This window comes from Mya arenaria, chromosome 11 (genome assembly GCF_026914265.1).
Source record: "Mya arenaria isolate MELC-2E11 chromosome 11, ASM2691426v1".
NCBI classification, from domain to species: Eukaryota; Metazoa; Mollusca; class Bivalvia; order Myida; family Myidae; genus Mya; species Mya arenaria.
The window spans coordinates 32,335,563-32,355,636 of NC_069132.1; the positions used below are offsets into that span (position 1 = coordinate 32,335,563).

Below are 20,074 nucleotides of genomic sequence, written 5' to 3' on the forward strand. Positions count from 1 at the left end.
CAGGTCTGCATGACCGAATTCTATTTTTAGCCAAGTTTACATGTACATGTAAATTCAAGTCTAGAGTTAAGGGAGACAATTTGCAAGTCTTGGATTTTGAGAGACAATTTGCTTTTTGCTTCTGCAGTTGATTTTGTGAATTACTCTGCCTTGTTCTTGTTGAAAGCCCAAAGGCCATTGTTTAGCTTTAAGTTCTGTAGTTTGCGCATTCATCTTAACAAAATTGGTTGTGAATGTTTAAGTTATGCACCTGGTGTCATTACTGGCCACACCCAGGGTTCACAGGTTTGGTAAACATAAATCTGGAAAGGTTTGAAAATCTTTTTGTGTGTTCGTGCATCCATATCAGCACAATTGATTGTGAATGTTTGTTCAAATTGATCAATGTTGTCCTAGGATGCCCTTGACTTTGACCTTTTGACCAACTTTTTTTAACTTTTAAAACTACAGAAATTTTTACTATGAGTACAGTTTTGAAAGCATTTTTTTTTGTCAGATGGCTTTTACTTGGCACATATTAAAATAGTTCATGCAACTAATCTGCTTACAATACTTTCTGGGCTCAGATGTTGAACGTGCTACGTTTTCAGGTAACCCAAACACAAAACATAAAGTATATGTCTGTTGCCTTTTACCCATACATACATGCTCTGGATTAATATGACCACAAAAGCCATGCCAGTAGAGCATAGGCCCTTTTGGGCCTCTTGTTTGCTTAATGCACTTGTATGTTTATGTTACCATTTTTGAGTTTGTGTTGAAGCTCTATATAACCACACATTTATACAAGTATACTATGGATGATATCAGTTACCATATTTGAGCACCATATATAAACGTGTACAGGTATAAAAGTATACCAAGGTTGATATGAGTTAAGAAAAACCAAGGCATGATACTCTGAATACTATTGCATGGAAATAAAACCAAAAAGTTCTCATGTCTTTGTTAAAAATGCATTTTGAATTAACACATTCTAAGACTTGCAGCCTGTTCTGCTGAAATATATTAAGGTATCTACTGCAAAATAAGCTTGTCATTAATCCAAACTATTGTTAAAACATGTTTAAATTTGATGCCTGGTCACCACATATAATTTTGGTATTATTTGGAAGGGTATTGCTTGCTGATTTACTGATATGTATTTTTTTTTACTGAGAATACATTCCAGATAAAGTTATCGAAGATTGTATTATTGTGTTTATTTTAACTGAAATTGGAAATGAAATGATTTTGTAAAGTTTCAAGGCAAAAAAGTGGGTTGGCAATATTTGTAGCGAAATAAGATTTACATATTCTTCCTGTACACATTAAGCCCATTCAAATGAAATCAAACTATTAGGGGGTCACAAGGCAAATTATTGAACATTGGATGCCATAGGCAATTAAATAAATTGACAAATAAAAAGGTGCAAAACATGAATGAATGAATGAAATATCAACGTCTACCAATATGAAATATCAATGTCTACCAATTTTACAATCACTTGTTTCATGGCAGTGAGGCAGTTGGGGAACAATTATATTCCCTTATTAATCATGTACAAGCAGTTTACCATGCAACTTTGCATGGATCTATCACTAACTTCCAAAGAGCCTTATGACATGTGTTCGACATACGAAGACAACATGTCGCGTGCATGACCCTTGTCTGTACCTCTAAGGTCAAAGTCACACTTAGTTTTTGTTCACAATGGAATGCTGTTTGTTACGTAGTAACATAATTTGAAGATTTCTAATATATTACCAAGAAAAGAAATACAGATTCTATTGGGAAAATATTTCTAAACAGAAAACGGATCTGAAAGCAATTTCATTGTTCACTGTTGCTTTGCATGTTTGTCACTTTGTGTTTTGTTCAGAGTTGTTCAGTTTTACGTAATGAATACAGAAACTGCACAACCTACCAACCTTGAACACCGCTTGCCCTGCAGCCAATGGATGGAATATTCTGACATTCAACAATCAAAAAGTTCCGAATTCTGAATAACAGTTTTAGTGCCTGTGGATTGTTCTTATTGCAAATTTGAAAATTCAGTTATGGATAAAATAGTTTAACTTTCAAAATGCGTAGGTGTATTACATTTTGCAGTAAAGTGAGGAGCCATTCTTTGGGAGTTGTTGATCAGTTATTATGTCATGTGTTTGATGTTGTGCTTGTTTTCTGTGTGATGCATTATTTTTAGCTCTGTGTGTGTTAAAATAAAAGATGTTGAGCTTGGTGTCATCATTTATGCGGGCAACTGTTCAAAGACTTGAATCTTTCTCAATACCCAAAACCTTGTTAGATACACTTAGTACCAGGGCTGATAAAATCTGATAATTTGACTGATTTTGAACACACGGCACCTATTTCAGTGACAGAAAATTAAATAATTTATTTTACTAAAATGAAAATGAAAAACCCAAGCTCAGCCTTGACAAGCTAGAAACCATGTCACAAAATAATGTTTTGTTTTCTAGATAATACCTACCTATAATATAGAAACATTTTGTTCCGTTATGCATGCTGCTGTATAGGGGATACAACCTTTGAAAAGCATATATTTCACAAAAGTGTAAAATAATGCTTATATTAGAAGCTTTTTCACCTCAACTTTGCAAAAAAAATGCATTTTTTTATGAAAAAGAAGAGCGCTTTCAAAGATGTATGCACCTTCCTTGCTTGCCATTATGCACCACTTCCTTTTGATGCACCCACATGTATATACCATTTTGTCCTACCACATACATCTTTGGGTCATTCGGTAAATGTTAACAGGCATTTACATTTGTTTTCTAATCTCTTCACATTTTCATTGAACCCCACGCACAGACAAGAGACGATCTCGCCACCGCAAGGGAAGTAGTGCTGCTTTCCATGGTGATATGGATAGCCCTCGATTAGCCAATCAAAATAAAGGGCTGGCAAAATCAACCCCGGCCCTTGATTTTAGCCCTCATTGGGATAGGCCTAGCCATTCACAATCTGATTTGAGAGGTAATCTAGAAGAACTTACAAATTCTTTAATATAGAATCACTCGTGTCTTTACAGTGTTCGCTCAAAACTTGCTTTTTTGCCTGTTCTATTTTACTTACAGCTGTGTGTTTTTAACATGTTGGCTAATTATTGAGTCATGATAAAAAATGAAGCAATATTATTTTTGTTAACTGTTAGTGATACTATTAATTTTCTGAATTATACTTTAGTGAATCAACTTACAATAGTGATACTATTAATTTTCTGAATTATACTTTAGTGAATCAACTTACAATGGTTAACAGTAAATGCTATTTCCATTCAGAGTTCAAGCTTTTGCCAGGTACTTTTTTTTTTGTAAATTGGCAGATTTTGATTGTTTTTTTGTTTATATATTTTTTTACTTTCTGAATGGTGTCCAATGGGTGCTAAACTTTTTTTGTGTCCTCACATATTTTTTCAGTTTCTCTTGAATGTTTAGCTTTGTTATTTTACTCTCTATGTTTGTTTTTGTCTTCAACATGTTGGCAATGAACTCAAAGGTGGGTTAGTTGTTTTGATAAACAAATACATTTAAAATATGAGACATCTCGTTTTATCATTCTTGTATCTTAAATCAGGTATCAGAATGAAACTGTTTTCTTTTCACATTTTATGTTAAAAAAAAGCCAGCTCCTGGCCATCATAATAATTTGAAAATATTTTATTGGTACTGAAATACTTCAAGTGCTGTCACCTTAATCCCTTTAACAGATCTGCTCCCCTGGCTTTGAGACATTTCCGTACAATGAATATTCGGTAGTTTTATAGACTGGACTAGTGGTGAAGGGCTCTTTTTTCAGCGGTCTTATGCAGTTGTTATTACTAACCCCTCGTATTTACCTTGTAGTGACTTGTGTTTGTTTCATTCAATATCTTAGAGGAACCTTACTTCATAAAAAAATGCAGTACAACAGAACAATCCAAGCAAAATAAAATAATATATGTCAAAACAGTGAATCCAGAGACAGCTGTAAGCTGCAGTTCTACAAATATGGATCGTTTTGACATTCGATGATCTTGATTTGGATATATATAAAGTTATAGTTAGTCCTAATTTGATAGATACTCATGACAATCACAATTATAACAATTTTTTAGCACTGTGATAGTAATCATGGTTGTATAATTGAAACTAAGATCTTGAATGAAACAGACAACATTTTGAAACTCTGACATTCTTACAAAGTGTGATAGTAGTTTTACTTTTCCATCCCAAATTGTAGGATCGAGATCTTCTGACGAATTGGCTGATTCAAAATTAAACGTCTCAAAGTTTCTACCAGGTAACATGAAGCACGGTGAACGGTGAAAGCAATGTTAGCAAATGCTTCCAACTTGATCATCCACATTTTGTCTTCCATCTTAGTCCATAAATTCATCAACACAATTTATCATCTGTTCATACTAGTGGCAGCAGCTATGGAATTAGGGGGCTCGGGAAATGCTACTTGAATGAGTGAACTACTTTTTTAGTGCTTTGTTACTTAGAAGTGTTCTTTGTACAAGTGGGTGAAGTCAATTTCTAGGACTCATCCTAATTTGCTACATATAAATCTACAACATATTAGTATGAGTTAAGTAAAAACATATAATGTTATAAAATACTTAAAATAGGATATAAACTATTAAGGAATTAAGGAATATCATAGTTGGCAAACAGTTGACAATCCAATGGGTCATCAACAAATAAGTAAAACACAGAATTGTTTTATTAGCTCACCTGTCACGTAGTGACAAGGTGAGCTTTTGTGATCACTCTTCGTCCGTCGTCCGTCCGTCCGTCCGTCCGTCCGTCCGTCCGTCCGTCCGTCCGTTCACAATTGCTTGTGAACACAATAGAGGTCACAATTTTGACCTAATCTTTATGAAACTTGGTCAGACTGATCATCTCTATAAAATCTAGGTCAAGTTCGATATTGGGTCATCTGGGGTCAAAAACTAGGTCACTAGGTCAATTAGTAGAAAAACCTTGTGAACACAATAGAGGTCACAATTTTAGCCTAATCTCAATGCAACTTGGTCAGAATGGTCATCTCTATAAAATCTAGGTCAAGTTCGATATTGGGTCATCCGCGGTCAATAATTAGGTCACTAGGTCAATTAGTAGAAAAACCTTGTGAACACAATAGAGGTCACAATTTTAGCCTAATCTCAATGCAACTTGGTCAGAATGATCATCTCTATAAAATGTAGGTCAAGTTCGATATTGGGTCATCCGCGGTCAACAACTAGGTCACTAGGTCAATTAGTACAAAAACCTTGTGAACACAATAGAGGTCACAATTTTAGCCTAATCTCAATGCAACTTGGTCAGAATAATCATCTCTATAAAATCTAGGTCAAGTTCGATATTGGGTCATCCGCAGTCAATAACTAGGTCACTAGGTCAATTATTAGAAAAACCTTGTGAACACAATAGAGGTCACAATTTTAGCCTAATCTCAATGCAAATTGGTCAGAATGATCATCGCTGTAAAATGTAGGTCAAGTTTGATTTTGGGTCATTCACGGTCAATAACTAGGTCACTAGGTCAATTAGTACAAAAACCTTGTGAACACAATAGAGGTCACAATTTTAGCCTAATCTCAATGCAACTTGGTCAGAATGATCATCTCTATAAAATCTAGGTCAAGTTCGATATTGGGTCATCTGCGGTCAATAACTAGGTCACTAGGTCAATTAGTACAAAAACCTTGTGAACACAATAGAGGTCACAATTTTAGGCTAATCTTAATGCAACTTGGTCAGAATGATCATCTCTATAAAATCTGGGTCAAGTTCGATATTGGGTCATACGCAGTCAATAACTAGGTCACTATGTCAATTATTAGAAAAACCTTGTGAACAAAATAGAGGTCACAATTTTAGCCTTATCTTAATGAAACTTGGTCAGAATGATCATCTTAACATAAGCTAGGTCAAGTTCCATATTGGGTCAACCTAGGTCAAAAACTAGGTCACTAGGTCAATTAGTAGAAAAACCTTGTGAACACAATAGAGGTCACAATTTTAGCCTAATCTCAATGCAACTTGGTCAGAATGATCATCTCTATAAAATGTAGGTCAAGTTCGATATTGGGTCATCCGCGGTCAACAACTAGGTCACTAGGTCAATTAGTACAAAAACCTTGTGAACACAATAGAGGTCACAATTTTAGCCTAATCTCAATGCAAGTTGGTCAGAATAATCATCTCTATAAAATCTAGGTCAAGTTCGATATTGGGTCATCTGCAGTCAATAACTAGGTCACTAGGTCAATTATTAGAAAAACCTTGTGAACACAATAGAGGTCACAATTTTGACCTAATCTTTATGAAACTTGGTCAGACTGATCATCTCTATGAAATCTAGGTCAAGTTCGATATTGGGTCATCTGGGGTCAAAAACTAGGTCAGTAGGTCAATTAGTAGAAATACCTTGTGAACACATTAGAGGTCACAATTTTAGCCTAATCTCAATGCAACTTGGTCAGAATGATCATCTCTATAAAATCTAGGTCAAGTTCGATATTGGGTCATCCGCAGTCAATAACTAGGTCACTAGGTCAATTATTAGAAAAACCTTGTGAACACAATAGAGGTCACAATTTTAGAATCAAGTTCGATATTGGGTCATCCGCGGTCAATAACTAGGTCACTAGGTCAATTAGTACAAAAACCTTGTGAACACAATAGAGGTCACAATTTTAAGCTAATCTTAATGCAACTTGGTCAGAATGATCATCTCTATAAAATCTAGGTCAAGTTCGATATTGGGTCATACGCAGTCAATAACTAGGTCACTAGGTCAATTATTAGAAAAACCTTGTGAACAAAATAGAGGTCACAATTTTAGCCTTATCTTAATGAAACTTGGTCAGAATGATCATCTTAACATAAGCTAGGTCAAGTTCCATATTGGGTCAACCCAGGTCAAAAACTAGGTCACTAGGTCAATTAGTAGAAAAACCTTGTGAACACAATAGAGGTCACAATTTTAGCCTAATCTCAATGCAACTTGGTCAGAATGATCATCTCTATAAAATGTAGGTCAAGTTCGATATTGGGTCATCCGCGGTCAACAACTAGGTCACTAGGTCAATTAGTACAAAAACCTTGTGAACACAATAGAGGTCACAATTTTAGCCTAATCTCAATGCAAGTTGGTCAGAATAATCATCTCTATAAAATCTAGGTCAAGTTCGATATTGGGTCATCCGCGGTCAACAACTAGGTCACTAGGTCAATTAGTACAAAAACCTTGTGAACACAATAGAGGTCACAATTTTGACCTAATCTTTATGAAACTTGGTCAGACTGATCATCTCTATGAAATCTAGGTCAAGTTCGATATTGGGTCATCTGGGGTCAATAACTAGGTCACTAGGTCAATTATTAGAAAAACCTTGTGAACACAACAGAGGTCACAATTTTGACCTAATCTTTATGAAACTTGGTCAGACTGATCATCTCTATGAAATCTAGGTCAAGTTCGATATTGGGTCATCTGGGGTCAAAAACTAGGTCTGAAGTCAATTAGTAGAAATACCTTGTGAACACATTAGAGGTCACAATTTTAGCCTAATCTCAATGCAACTTGGTCAGAATGATCATCTCTATAAAATCTAGGTCAAGTTCGATATTGGGTCATCCGCGGTCAATAACTAGGTCACTAGGTCAATTAGTAGAAAAACCTTGTGAACACAATAGAGGTCACAATTTTAGCCTAATCTCAATGCAACTTGGTCAGAATGATCATCGCTATAAAATGTAGGTCAAGTTTGATATTGGGTCATTCACGGTCAATAACTAGGTCACTAGGTCAATTAGTACAAAAACCTTGTGAACACAATAGAGGTCACAATTTTAGCCTAATCTCAATGCAACTTGGTCAGAATGATCATCTCTATAAAATCTAGGTCAAGTTCGATATTGGGTCATCTGCGGTCAATAACTAGGTCACTAGGTCAATTAGTACAAAAACCTTGTGAACACAATAGAGGTCACAATTTTAGGCTAATCTTAATGCAACTTGGTCAGAATGATCATCTCTATAAAATCTGGGTCAAGTTCGATATTGGGTCATACGCAGTCAATAACTAGGTCACTAGGTCAATTATTAGAAAAACCTTGTGAACAAAATAGAGGTCACAATTTTAGCCTTATCTTAATGAAACTTGGTCAGAATGATCATCTTAACATAAGCTAGGTCAAGTTCCATATTGGGTCAACCCAGGTCAAAAACTAGGTCACTAGGTCAACTAGTAGAAAAACCTTGTGAACACAATAGAGGTCACAATTTTAGGCTTAACTCAATTCAACTTGGTCAGAATGATCATCTCTAGAAAAATATAGGTCAAGTTCGATATTGGGTCATTCGCGGTCAATAACTAGGTCACTAGGTCAATTAGTATAAAAACCTTGTGAACACAATAGAGGTCACAACTTAAGCCTAATCTAAATGTAACTTGGTCAGAATGATCATCTCTATAAAATCTAGGTCAAGTTCGATATTGGGTCATTTACCGTCAATAACTAGGTCAATAGGTCAATTAGTAGAAAAACCTTGTGAACACAATAGAGGTCAAAATAGACTTAGATATGGAAAACTTAACAAATCTTCTCCAAAACTAGAAGTCCTAGGGCTTTGATATTTGGCATGTATAATTACTTTATGGACATCTACCAAGATTGTTCTAATTATGCCTCTGGAGTGATAAGAGGCCCTGCCCGGGGGTCGCAAGTTTACCATAGGCTTATTTAGTGAAAACTTAAAATCTTGTCTAAAACCACAAGGCCTAGGTATTTGATATATGGTATGTAGCTTTACCTTGTGGTTCTCTACCGAGATTATTCAAATTATGCCCCTGATAGGCTTATATAAGGAAAGTGTTTAAAAATCTTCTTGTCTGAAAATGCAAGGCCTACACATTCAATATTTGGTATGTATCATAACCAAGTGGTCCTCTACCAAGATTGTTCAATTTATGCCCCTGGGGAGAAGAGGCCCTATCCTGGGGGGAGTCACAAGTTTTGCATAGGCTTATATAGAACAAAAAACTTCTTGTCTAAACCAACAAGACATTGGCATTTTATATGTGGCATAATCTAGTGGCCCGCTACCAAGATTGTTCAATTTGTGCACCTGTGGTGAAAAGAGGCCTCACCCTGGGTGTCACAAGTTTTACATAGGCTTATATAGGAAAAAACTTTAAAATTTTCTTGTCTGAAGCCACAAGGACTAGGTCTTAAATATTTGGTTTGAAGCATTGCCTACTGATAGGGTCATGTGGGGTAAAAAACTAGGTCAGTGGGACAAATAAAAGAGTGGCCTCTAGGGGCCATACTTTTCATTGGATCTTTATGATAATAGGTCAGAATGTTCACTTTATTTAGCAAAGCTACAGGTGAGCGATACAGGGCCATCATGGCCCTCTTGTATTTCTAAGTCATCAATGATCAATTTGGAAGAATAATTCTTAACTCTTGTAACATGTTCAAAGCACTTAAAACACACACTGGAGATGGTTAATTGCACTGTTCAACGTTATACATTAAATCCAAACAAAATATGGGATCGTCAAAGTTCTTTTATTACTTGAGTTTGAATAATCTACTAGTAACTCACTGTGAAGTTGTCCATGCTTGAAATTTAGTTTTCTTTTTTTCTCAAACTGTTTTTCAACTTATACATCTAAAAGTTATCTCTTATAACTTAAGATATGTTTAATTTTTGGTTATGGGTATATTTTTAGAAGTTTCTAATGTTGCTGTTGGTACTCAAAGCGAAGTCCTATGAAACTTCCAGGCTATTAATTTCAATTAGAATGAATTCACATAAGGCAACTGAAAATGATTTGCTAGATTTTCATCCCCACCCACCTTTTTCCAGCCACCTCTTAAATTTTATTGATGCAAATAAAAATGTTGAACTAGGGTCTTTATTTGTGTATCTGACGGTACTATCCGGGAACAGCGTTTATTCATAAAAAAGGAGAATTGTTACAATATTGTTCATGATTCATCTAGAAACACTTGTGTATGGTTCCTTATGTATTGAGAAAGAGCATGAACTCGTCGTATTCAACGGTGAAATAGTCATCTAAGAAAAATAAAGAAATAATAAAAAATATATTGTCACACCCCGCCCCCATTTTAAAAAGAAAAATTGGATGGAAATCGAGCAATTGTTTTATATTCATATATTGGCAATTGGTTTGATTTGTTAATGAACAATATATTATATGGAGTCATTTTTGCTTCATGTATCATTTCTTGAGTGTTGCATCTATTATGCAGAAGTAATAAATCACATCTCTACAACAAATGCTGTGGTTACGCTGCACGGATCACTTAAATTAACTGGAGTGAGTTGCATAGCGCTTACAGCTTTGGCCACAAACAAGCACTTCTGTTTTAATGCAACAGCCTGCACCAAAAGCCCTCTTTAGTTTCGGATATATTGAGATAAACAATTGAAACAGAACGTGGAAGGTTTAACCTTGAGAAAGTTTGTGTGATGATTTTTGATGAACATTTTGTTCTGCAATGCCATGTAACACAAATGCAGCTTTAGTTGAGCAGCAGACAGCTACAGAGTGTTTTAATATAACATACCTACTGGGTACTTGTTCGCTACAAAGCACCTCTGTGTGTGACAGCTACAGAGTGCTTTGATGTTACATTCCTGCTGGGTATTTGTTCGCTACAAAGCATCTCTGTGTGAATTCCCTATACGATAGGCCCCTTATTATTTTTCTTGCTATTAAAAAATGGTTCAAATTAATTTTAATCTTCCTAAGAGTATCCTACCAGGTATATAATTATGCACATACTGTATTATGTTAATGTGATGACTTTGAATTGTATCTTAATTTATATAACAATTTATTCTGCTGATCCTTAGATATATTTGGTCCCGCAAGTCTTTTTGTCTCCTATTCGACACTTGGATTCAGGGTCAAGTTTAATGAAACATGATTTGATATGGAAATGTTTGATTTTCAGGACTAGGCAAGCCCGTGTTTGATGATGATGAGGGTGGGTTTGAACACAGCAGTGGCAATGGTAGCGGGAACCAGGAGATGACGCTTGCTGAGTTTCTGGCGGAAGGAGTTGATAATTCTTCTACAAATTCAAAGGTATGCTCCTGCATCCCTAAAATATGAATGATTTGATACATTAGTATTGCAAATTTTAGTGAGAAATGGAATTTCTTGTAAATCTCAGAAGTACTCTGAATAAAATCATGTTAAACTGATAAGAATATCCAATTTGGCCGGAAATTGTTATTAAGGAGAATTTATGGGGAAAGTCATAAAAAGATAAAATGCTGTTACATATTAAAAGTTGTAAAAGATTTTGAAATTAGTTAGAGAATAATTCATCATTGGTTGCATCTTGCCTTAAGATTTTAATAGTTTTTAAATAATCTTCCTTTTCAGGGAAAGTTGGATTTGAAGTCTGAGAAAGGTGACAGCACAGATCATGGGGGCCGCCGCCGTAAGCCCGCTCCCCCGCCACCGACATCTCAAAGCCGGTCCCGTATAAGCTCCATCCCTGATGTGGCTCTGCAGTCAGATCACAGCATGTCCCGCCTTTCCAATGTCTCCACAGGAAGCAGCGAAAGTGGCCAAAATACCTTTAAAGAAAGCGCATTTTCATTGGTGGTTTCTCCGACCATATATGGTATGCAGCCAAACAAGACCTCAACTCCTGCCAAACCAAAGGATGCACTATCAGAGGGTTTGAATGGTTCAGCTTTCTCTCAGTGGCCGGGAGGGCAAGACGTAAATGGCAGTTATACTTCCCCTCCTCAGTATAATCGTGTTCATGATAATAGTGACAATAGACTTACCCCAGATGCTCGGTTGGATATGCTAACAAGGGGGCACAATAGTGCTTTTACCCCCACCTCTACACACAGTGGAAACAACTCACACCATTCCAGTTATTCTAGTCAGAATGAACTGTCAGGTTCCAAAGAGGAGGACTTATCTGTAAGGTCAGGTCATGGGTCTTCATCTCAGGCTTGGAACAGGGCCCAGCAGGGTCAAGGTCATTCAGGTCAGGGGCCCCTAAAGGCCACACATCCCCACTTTCAGAGGGGTCAGCAGCAATATGATGACAGACCCCCGGCCAGTCAGCAATCAACACCTCAGAGGAAAGGCGGAAACATACTTGTGTCACGGTCAAATATTGCACCTAGGCCATATGGACAGAAAAATATAGTTCGAGCAAGGCCAGCCAGTGCTTTTGCTTCAGATAGTAACACTTTATCTTACCCCCTTGATCAATCATTAAATTCCTCCTTAAATTCCACTGTGAACAATATGTCTGGCAGACCACCGAGACACGGTTTGAACAATTCCCAAAGTGATCTGAATAATTCACAATTACTTAACAAGAGTGCTGCCGATAATCATTCATACAATACCTCCCAAAACAGCCATTCATTAAGCAACGGACCGTCTAATAATGTGCAACCTCGAAGAAGACAAGCACCTGTCAGAGTTGATCGACCAAAATCGGTACCCCCTTCAATGTTCAATGTACAACAAGGAAGTGACTCAGACTCCAGTTTTAACAACGAGTTCCCACAATCCAATCATATGAGTGCGCCCCGGGGGGCACCAGGGCATGGTGGGTCACGAGGGACCCCGCCAGTCCCCCCACCCAGACAAACAAAGGATATTCTGAAATCAGGGAAATACACCATCATGGCATCTGGCCCACCATCGCGGAGGGGCCAGTTGAATAATGCTACACCAACTGTAGCTAGAGGCCAGGACCAGGGATTGACAGAGGCAGAACAAAAGGAGATATGGTACGAGTATGGATGTGCTTGAAAACTACCTAAGTATTTGTTTTCATCCTTGTGTCACACTTCAGTTGGACATTGAAACAAAATGAAAGTATTGTTAAATGAGTTTTTCATTTGTTTTCTTTTTAGAGAATATTTTAAGGTCTAATGTTCATTTTGTAATTGGTCGTTAAGGTAAGAAATGTCCAGTCGAGTCTCTATAAGCATATGTTTAAATTTTTGCAAAACTACTGTTTTACGATTTGGTATCATTTCGAATATTTTTTTACTTTCTAATTGAATCATTTCTTTTTCATCAAAAACTTCTATAGTTCTATATTTTTATGTGATTTTAAATAGCAGGGATTTTGACTGTGATGTTAACTATAATGCATTCCTTATCGTGTAAAGACCCCATGTTGGCTTGTCTGTTTTTTTAAGAAAATCGGTTGAGGTATTGTCATAGACCTCGTGTCGGTGTCATGGTGCGCAACCTTTCACCATAACCATAACTTGGACGATATTGGAAAGAAACTTGGGACACCTGTTGCTCAAGGCAATCGCACATGTATAGCAAAGCCCATAAGTCTGGCTAAAATATTTGTCATGTTATACCTCTTGGACGTATAAACAAAAAAAACAGACGAGCATTGGCGATTGCTCCATTGCGCTTGTTCAATTATGTAACAGAGAGAAGATATCTTATATTCCTTACACAATTATCATCAAGATATTGTTCCCTTACATAGGCATTGCTTACTCCTGTGCACTTTCCACTCCTGGCACCAAATGAATGTAGATTTTAGAATGTGCTTGATTTTGTTTTCCTTTGATTATTCACCTTCCTTCCTTTCATTTTCAAGTAAGAACAAAAATAAGTTACAGTATATGTATCATGAAACTTTTTGTGTAGAAGTTGATATAATAAGTGGACAAAAAGAGTTTGTTTTTGTTATTATAGGAATAAAGCAGGTCATTTGTGCTAAAGCTCACTTCCCTGTTTGTGGTATGGATATATTACATAATCATTGTATACTATTTCTACAGCAGCTTACCGTACATATAGATATCACATACTTTTTTTAGTTTTACATACATGTATATATATATATACAGCAGCAAATAGATTGCTTAGATTGCATGGTTTAATATTAGAGTACAAAAAATGGAGGTAATCATATAATTGCCCAGCTGAATATTAGTAGTTATTTTATGCATGTTGATTTATCATATAATCTAATCAGCATCTTTCTCCACAAAAATTTACTAGTTATATTGTTTATAACTGCATAAGCATTTTCACGCTCAATGTTAAATAGGAGAGTGAAAGTAGTCTTTTGGTATTGGTGTCTGCCCCTGACGCAATCGCCTTCGAGGTCTTGTGTTCCAGCCCAACTAGGGGTTACAGTGTTCTCTGAGCCTTTTGAAAAGGGTATTAGCCCAGCTAAGGGTTTCATTTTTCTCTGGACGTCTCAAAAGGAGCACTGGTACTGGTTTCTACCAAGGTAAACTAATAGAGAGTGAATCATACCAGCATACAGCTATGGTAGCAATAATTTATTGAGCTAAGATGAATGTAGCATTTACTAACTGGTTTACTTGATTTTACATATAATAGGAAACAGAAGAAAGTGACATTTGATATGGACATTCTCCCTGAATCTGTCATTCTCTGACCATGCTCTGCTAGAGGTATCATCTACACCGCTTTAAATGTTCACTACCCTTGATGCAATGTCTCAGTTTTAGGCCACACCAAATCGATGTTTCACTGTCAGATTTTCTTTATGCAAAATGGAAACAATTGTTTTTAAGTTTTAATTAGCCCTCTTGCATCAGTTTTTATCAAGCCAAAATCCAACAAACAAAACATTAATTTGGCGTGGCCATTCTATACCATTTTTTCACAGTATATTTAAAAAAATGCCCATGGCATTCAAAAATGAACAAAATGTTCTGTAATGAGAATCTTAGTTGATTCATTTATTAATTAAGTGATTGCCATGTGTTGTATTCAAAATATAAAAACTGGTAGGAAGAGATTTTGCATTCATGATGTATAATGGAGTCAACCCTGTAAAGTATGCTCCCCTATATGCTGAAATACATGTACATACCTTATGTCAGTCATTGTTGTTGTGATGTGATAAGTTGTGTTTAGAAAGCAGGTTAAGATTGACAAATTTTCAGATATTGACATTGCTTAAAATCAGACAATTAGTATGAATTTGAATATGTTACCCTTGTTTCATTATTAATGCTCTGCATTAATGAACTAAATGTTGGAAGGTAGTGCAGGTTAACTAATTAAGGTGCCCAATGTATTAGTATGTGAATTTTGGGTGCCAGGTTACCCCATTTTACCTTGGTATCAGTTGAAAGGCTTAATGTGTATTCTGTTTAAACCAATGTTATATTACAAACAAGCTGCTTTTTTGGCCTTGACCGTTTGCAAGATGTCTTTTTACGTCCAGTTTAAGTTTAAAAGTAATGAAAATAAAACAAATTACAATAATTGATATATTCAGGCATTTGTTTAATTTCTTGGTAATCATCAAGCAAAACCCTTTCAACTCATACCAAAAACTATATTGGGTCACCCGGCATCAAAAATGAACATCGCCACAGGTTCGATAAAAAGGCAAACTTATTTGAACATTTAAGATACCTGCATTAATACAAAGCAATTGAGCTAGTGAACATCTAGGCCAAACACTAAGTCAAGTAAGACTTCAATATCAGGAAATTAGCACTTTGGTAGATCACTCTACTTACTGTATGTGTCTTATTTCTGGATGAAGATAATTAAAAAAGCTGAAATTATTGATAGCTTGATAAATAATGTAGTTTATATTCATACAGGGTTATTATTCAACTGTCTGTTTTTGGTAAAATCTTCAGCTGGACTGATGGAGTCAACCTGTAAGTTACGGGAAGGAGCTCATTCATCTATTCTTTGCAATCATCTTGTGGATAAATGTACACCAAGATTTTAATAAGGCATGCTTTTATTTGAAGTGTTTTGTGTACCAACCATGGTGTACAATTATCACAGTGTGTCTATTTCCATCATCATAATTATCAATAATATGGTTCATTTTGCAGGAGGTTTCATTAATTAGCTTTAAACAAGCTTTTTCAGCATATCTTAAGTCGAGTGTTTAATATTCATAGAATCGGGCTGATTTAAAAAAAAAAAAAAAAGCTGATGATGTCAGGAAAGTCAGCAAATTTGCGGCAGTTTAAGTGTTGAAAAAATCATAAGAAATGTTGAAAGGGAAACATACATGGCAAGTGAAATAGCAGTGTGTCATTACTGTATGTCTTAAATAACAGTTCATGAAAACTAACTGACATGATGTATTTTTTCACCATTAAAGCATATACACCACTAGTGTTGAAGTGTAACCACCACAACTTGGAAAGGGAGGCAAACAGGTGTGATTGTTTGATGGCATTGTAGAGTATAGCTATTGTAGTTCTCTCCCTTAAAATTCCAAAGTTCACATCCATAACGTTCAGCAGGAAAACTGTACAATGAGAGATTTTTAATCAGTAACTTATATTTGTCTCATAAAATGTCAATAAAAATGAAACGTATACATGATTATGTTATTGATGTGAACAAAAATAACAGAGGTATCATTACTTTCATAGGAAATATCATTCCATACTTTCCTATATATATATATTATATATATTTGTGTAGTTTTATGACATACTAGATATTTTGCTAGACTATTGGGGTTTTCTATACACAGTGTGATAGAATAATTCCTCTCAACAATTTAAAAGTAATTGACTTCATGGGTTTTCTTTTATATTGTTTAATTTACAAAAACAAATGTAATGTACTTTTGTCTGGTTTGTATTTTTATTAAAGATTTGTACTTCCTGCAGTTCAGGGGATTTTAAGATAATAGGCTGATTATTACTGATTTAAAATCTTTTTCTTACATTTCATAACAACAATAATACCTATATTCCGTTCAGATCATAGAAAGCATGCATTACCTTGAGCAAAATGCATGCAAATATTTTAAATACTGATATTAAAAACTTTTTGTAATAGAATTAAGCTATCTATTCATGCAATGTAATTGCTCTATTGTAATTTAAGACATAAAAATCTTTGAAGTTTCACAAAAATAGTTCATAAGCACTGGCATGAAGGTTGATATGTGCTTACGGTATACTGTAATTATAAAAGTATATATTTCGTCATCTTTCAAATATCACAGGTGTGGTGTTTTCTGTATTCAACAGGTATGCGACACGCCTTTAAAGAAGACTGAATCTTCACAAAAAAGTGCATTGGACATGAAATCTGTAAATTATCTCCCTTACAGGAAGTTGGAAAGTGCATGATGGGAAAGGGGAAAAAGTGTTAGTTACCTCCCTTGTTGGACATGGTCGTCGTCTGCTTTCAAAGCATGTGATATTTTGGATTTATGTATGGCTTTTGCTAACCGAGTCAACTATGTAGATTTGTACATTTGTATCAGTGCAATTTTGTTAATGGTTTTGTGCAACAGGCATTTGTTTGTTTTCTTGAATGTTGATGTTGTCTTTATATGTGTAACAGAACTGCATGCTGGTGATTGATTTCATATGTAGGCTCTTTTGCCCCTATAAAATGCACAGTTATGTTCAAATGCTTGCTATGTGTTTTAATAGGCTTTTCTGTTTAAGATTTATCATAACCAAGCTAACATTACGTTGCATTAACAAATGAAAAGATCTACATTCTATTCTAACCTAGGATTTATATCTAAAACAAATCTTTTATACTGATAGATGGTATATTTTCATGATATTGAAAATGTTGAAAATTATACTGAAATTACAATACCAGCTAACTGTGTATGTCCTTATACACCAACTTCCCCAATAGAAGGGCAGTGAATGTGCGAGAAGTCTTTCCAGATTTTTTTGTCTGTTTCTAAAACTTAAATCAAGGAAGGAGAGATGGGTAAAGATGGCAACAAGCTATGGGTTTAGCATACATATACAGTAAAATAGCTGAGACTTGAGAATGGGCTGAAGAAAATGGATATTATTTGCTAGTATCTTTCAGTACAAACCTACCGTATTTCTTTTGTTGTCATGATAGTTCTGTAGTTTTATATTTTTTATTTTTTTTATTTTTAGGCATATAGCATGTTGAGGATGTGGCTATCTTTTTTGTTTTGTTTTTTGTCTGTAAATGATTTCCAAAGCTAACTAGGAGTTAAACTAAACACCTTGTAATAGCAGACACCTTGTAATAGCAGTTTCTTTATTCTAAATTAATATTGGAGCTAAAGAAATACTGGTAACCACAAAAAATACCAAAAAGGAAAGTATTTGGAGGGCAAAATATATAGGAGGAGAGTTGATTGTACAATATTTTCTTTAGTAGATAATAGTGCCTTCAGTTTTGATAATTTAATGAGCTGTTATTATATATTGCTTCAGTATATTATCTTTCCTTTTTTCTCCAACTTATTTTAATTACAGATAAAATTTGTTTGGGAACAGCATTTTGGTGATAATTCTTGAAAAAGATGTAAAATTATGAGATTCCTCTCTGAAGATTTCATGTTATAATCCAAGGACAAGTGCCTTTATTTTAGAATTGTTTCTTATATATTTTTCATGGCCAATGTATGCTTTTGTAAGAACCTTTTATATGTGACTATTAAAATGTATACACACCATATTTGTCCTTTTTCTAGGCAGTTTTACATTTACGCCATTTATAATACTTACTCTGCTTCAAAACATTGGTCACTGTTTGATGGTCGATCAGTCAGCCATTGTACTCTAGTGCTTTTCTCTAAGGTTACACACAACTAATTTTTACTGACAATTATTTGCATCTATTAGGACATTTATGGTAGCTTGGACTTACATGTAACTATGCATGATTATTTTCAGTATTATTTCTGTTGCAAATAAAAAGAAATTCATTGCTGATTTAATTCTATTTGCTAATTAAATGTGCTAAATGTTGGCATAACATTGAATCTTACATACGGCTGTTATTTTGATATTTAGAAATTTTGAGGAAACAAAAGCAGATCTTTGGTTGTGACTTAATATTTGTGTATTAAGTTACATTTCATGTGTGCTTAATACTTAGTGCCTGGTTGATGTCGTGTATTCATGTAATTCTTTACAATGCAAATCTTATAAACTTTCAAACCTTTTACAAATCTTTACATGTTTTGATGTAGTAAACATTTTTAACATAAGGCCTTAATTTGTTACAGAAAGAAAAACACAAAACTTGTTATGTTTGTTAATGGAATTTATTTAATTATAATATGTTACATGCAACTGTTTATATATGCACAAGTTGGTGTTAAAATACATGTAGTATAAAATATGTGGTTGTATATACAATGGTTGTTTGTTCCTACATTAAAGATTTGTGATATTTTTTTGTATATATTTTGATTGACTGTATAAAGCATTGCATACAATTGTTCATCTCTACACTAAATCATTGTGATAACTTGAACTTTCTTGTAAATAATGTTTGGTATATATATTAATACTTAATGCATTTATTTATTGTTGAGGTCTTATTGTTTTTGCTAAGGATCTCCATTGGCCGGTCAGTTTGCCTATCAAAGTGAATGAAATGTTAAAAAGTTCCCACACAATATACCACATGTGTCTTATGGTCAGTTAGGGTCAAGGTCACTTTTACAAGCCAATGGTAAGGTAGGAGACATATTTTGTTATGAAAAGAAATACTTTATAGAATTGCATTTATTTTTCAGTATGATTTAATTTTGTAAAGTATAAAATGACAAGCATGAAAACATTCCATTATATTAGTGTTTATGTCCATATGAATTGTACAGAAAGACCATCAATGTCTTACTATTCCAGTAGTATTTTTAAACATATGGTCATTTAGATATGTAAAGATATTTTGACGATTTTTTAGTTTATATATCTCATTTACATGTATAGTATATACAGCATCACCATATTCATGATTCACAATTTTCATACATTTAGTATACATAATTATTTGGCCAACTGTTTCCTAAATAAAATAAGAAAGAAGTCAAACAAGTTTGTTTCTTTTTTATACACTGTTTATGTCTAAACTTTTTACAGCACTTGCTAGCTCATCTGTTTTTCGTTTTAAAAAGTTTAGGGAACAAGATAGCCTTGGTGTCATCAGCAGTGTCATTTGTCAGCATGTAAAAAACTTTAATCTTTGCCATTTCTGAAAAAACGTTCATGATATTCAAATGAAACTTTGGTACACATGTTGTCAGAGACAATATA

General features: G+C 34.7%; 1 protein-coding gene across 12 annotated transcripts in view; it reads left to right on the forward strand.

The window, feature by feature from the left end:
- Window positions 1-19,846, forward strand: part of LOC128208209 (girdin-like) — a 62,736-nt gene extending 42,890 nt beyond the window's left edge. For 2 of the 12 annotated variants that reach the window (XM_052911659.1, XM_052911664.1), the window contains 6 exons: window positions 2,816-2,980; window positions 4,226-4,285; window positions 10,990-11,123; window positions 11,427-12,808; window positions 15,686-15,706; window positions 17,051-19,846. In XM_052911659.1, coding sequence (XP_052767619.1) covers window positions 2,816-2,980; window positions 4,226-4,285; window positions 10,990-11,123; window positions 11,427-12,808; window positions 15,686-15,706; window positions 17,051-17,069 — 1,781 coding nt within the window. In that variant the 3' untranslated portion in view covers window positions 17,070-19,846. Of the gene's footprint in view, window positions 1-2,815; window positions 2,981-3,285; window positions 3,304-4,225; window positions 4,286-10,989; window positions 11,124-11,426; window positions 12,809-13,745 lie in introns of all 12 variants that reach the window. The other 10 variants (XR_008256872.1, XM_052911666.1, XM_052911663.1 and 7 more) reach the window with 10 other exon arrangements.
- Window positions 19,847-20,074: the final 228 nt, after the last annotated feature.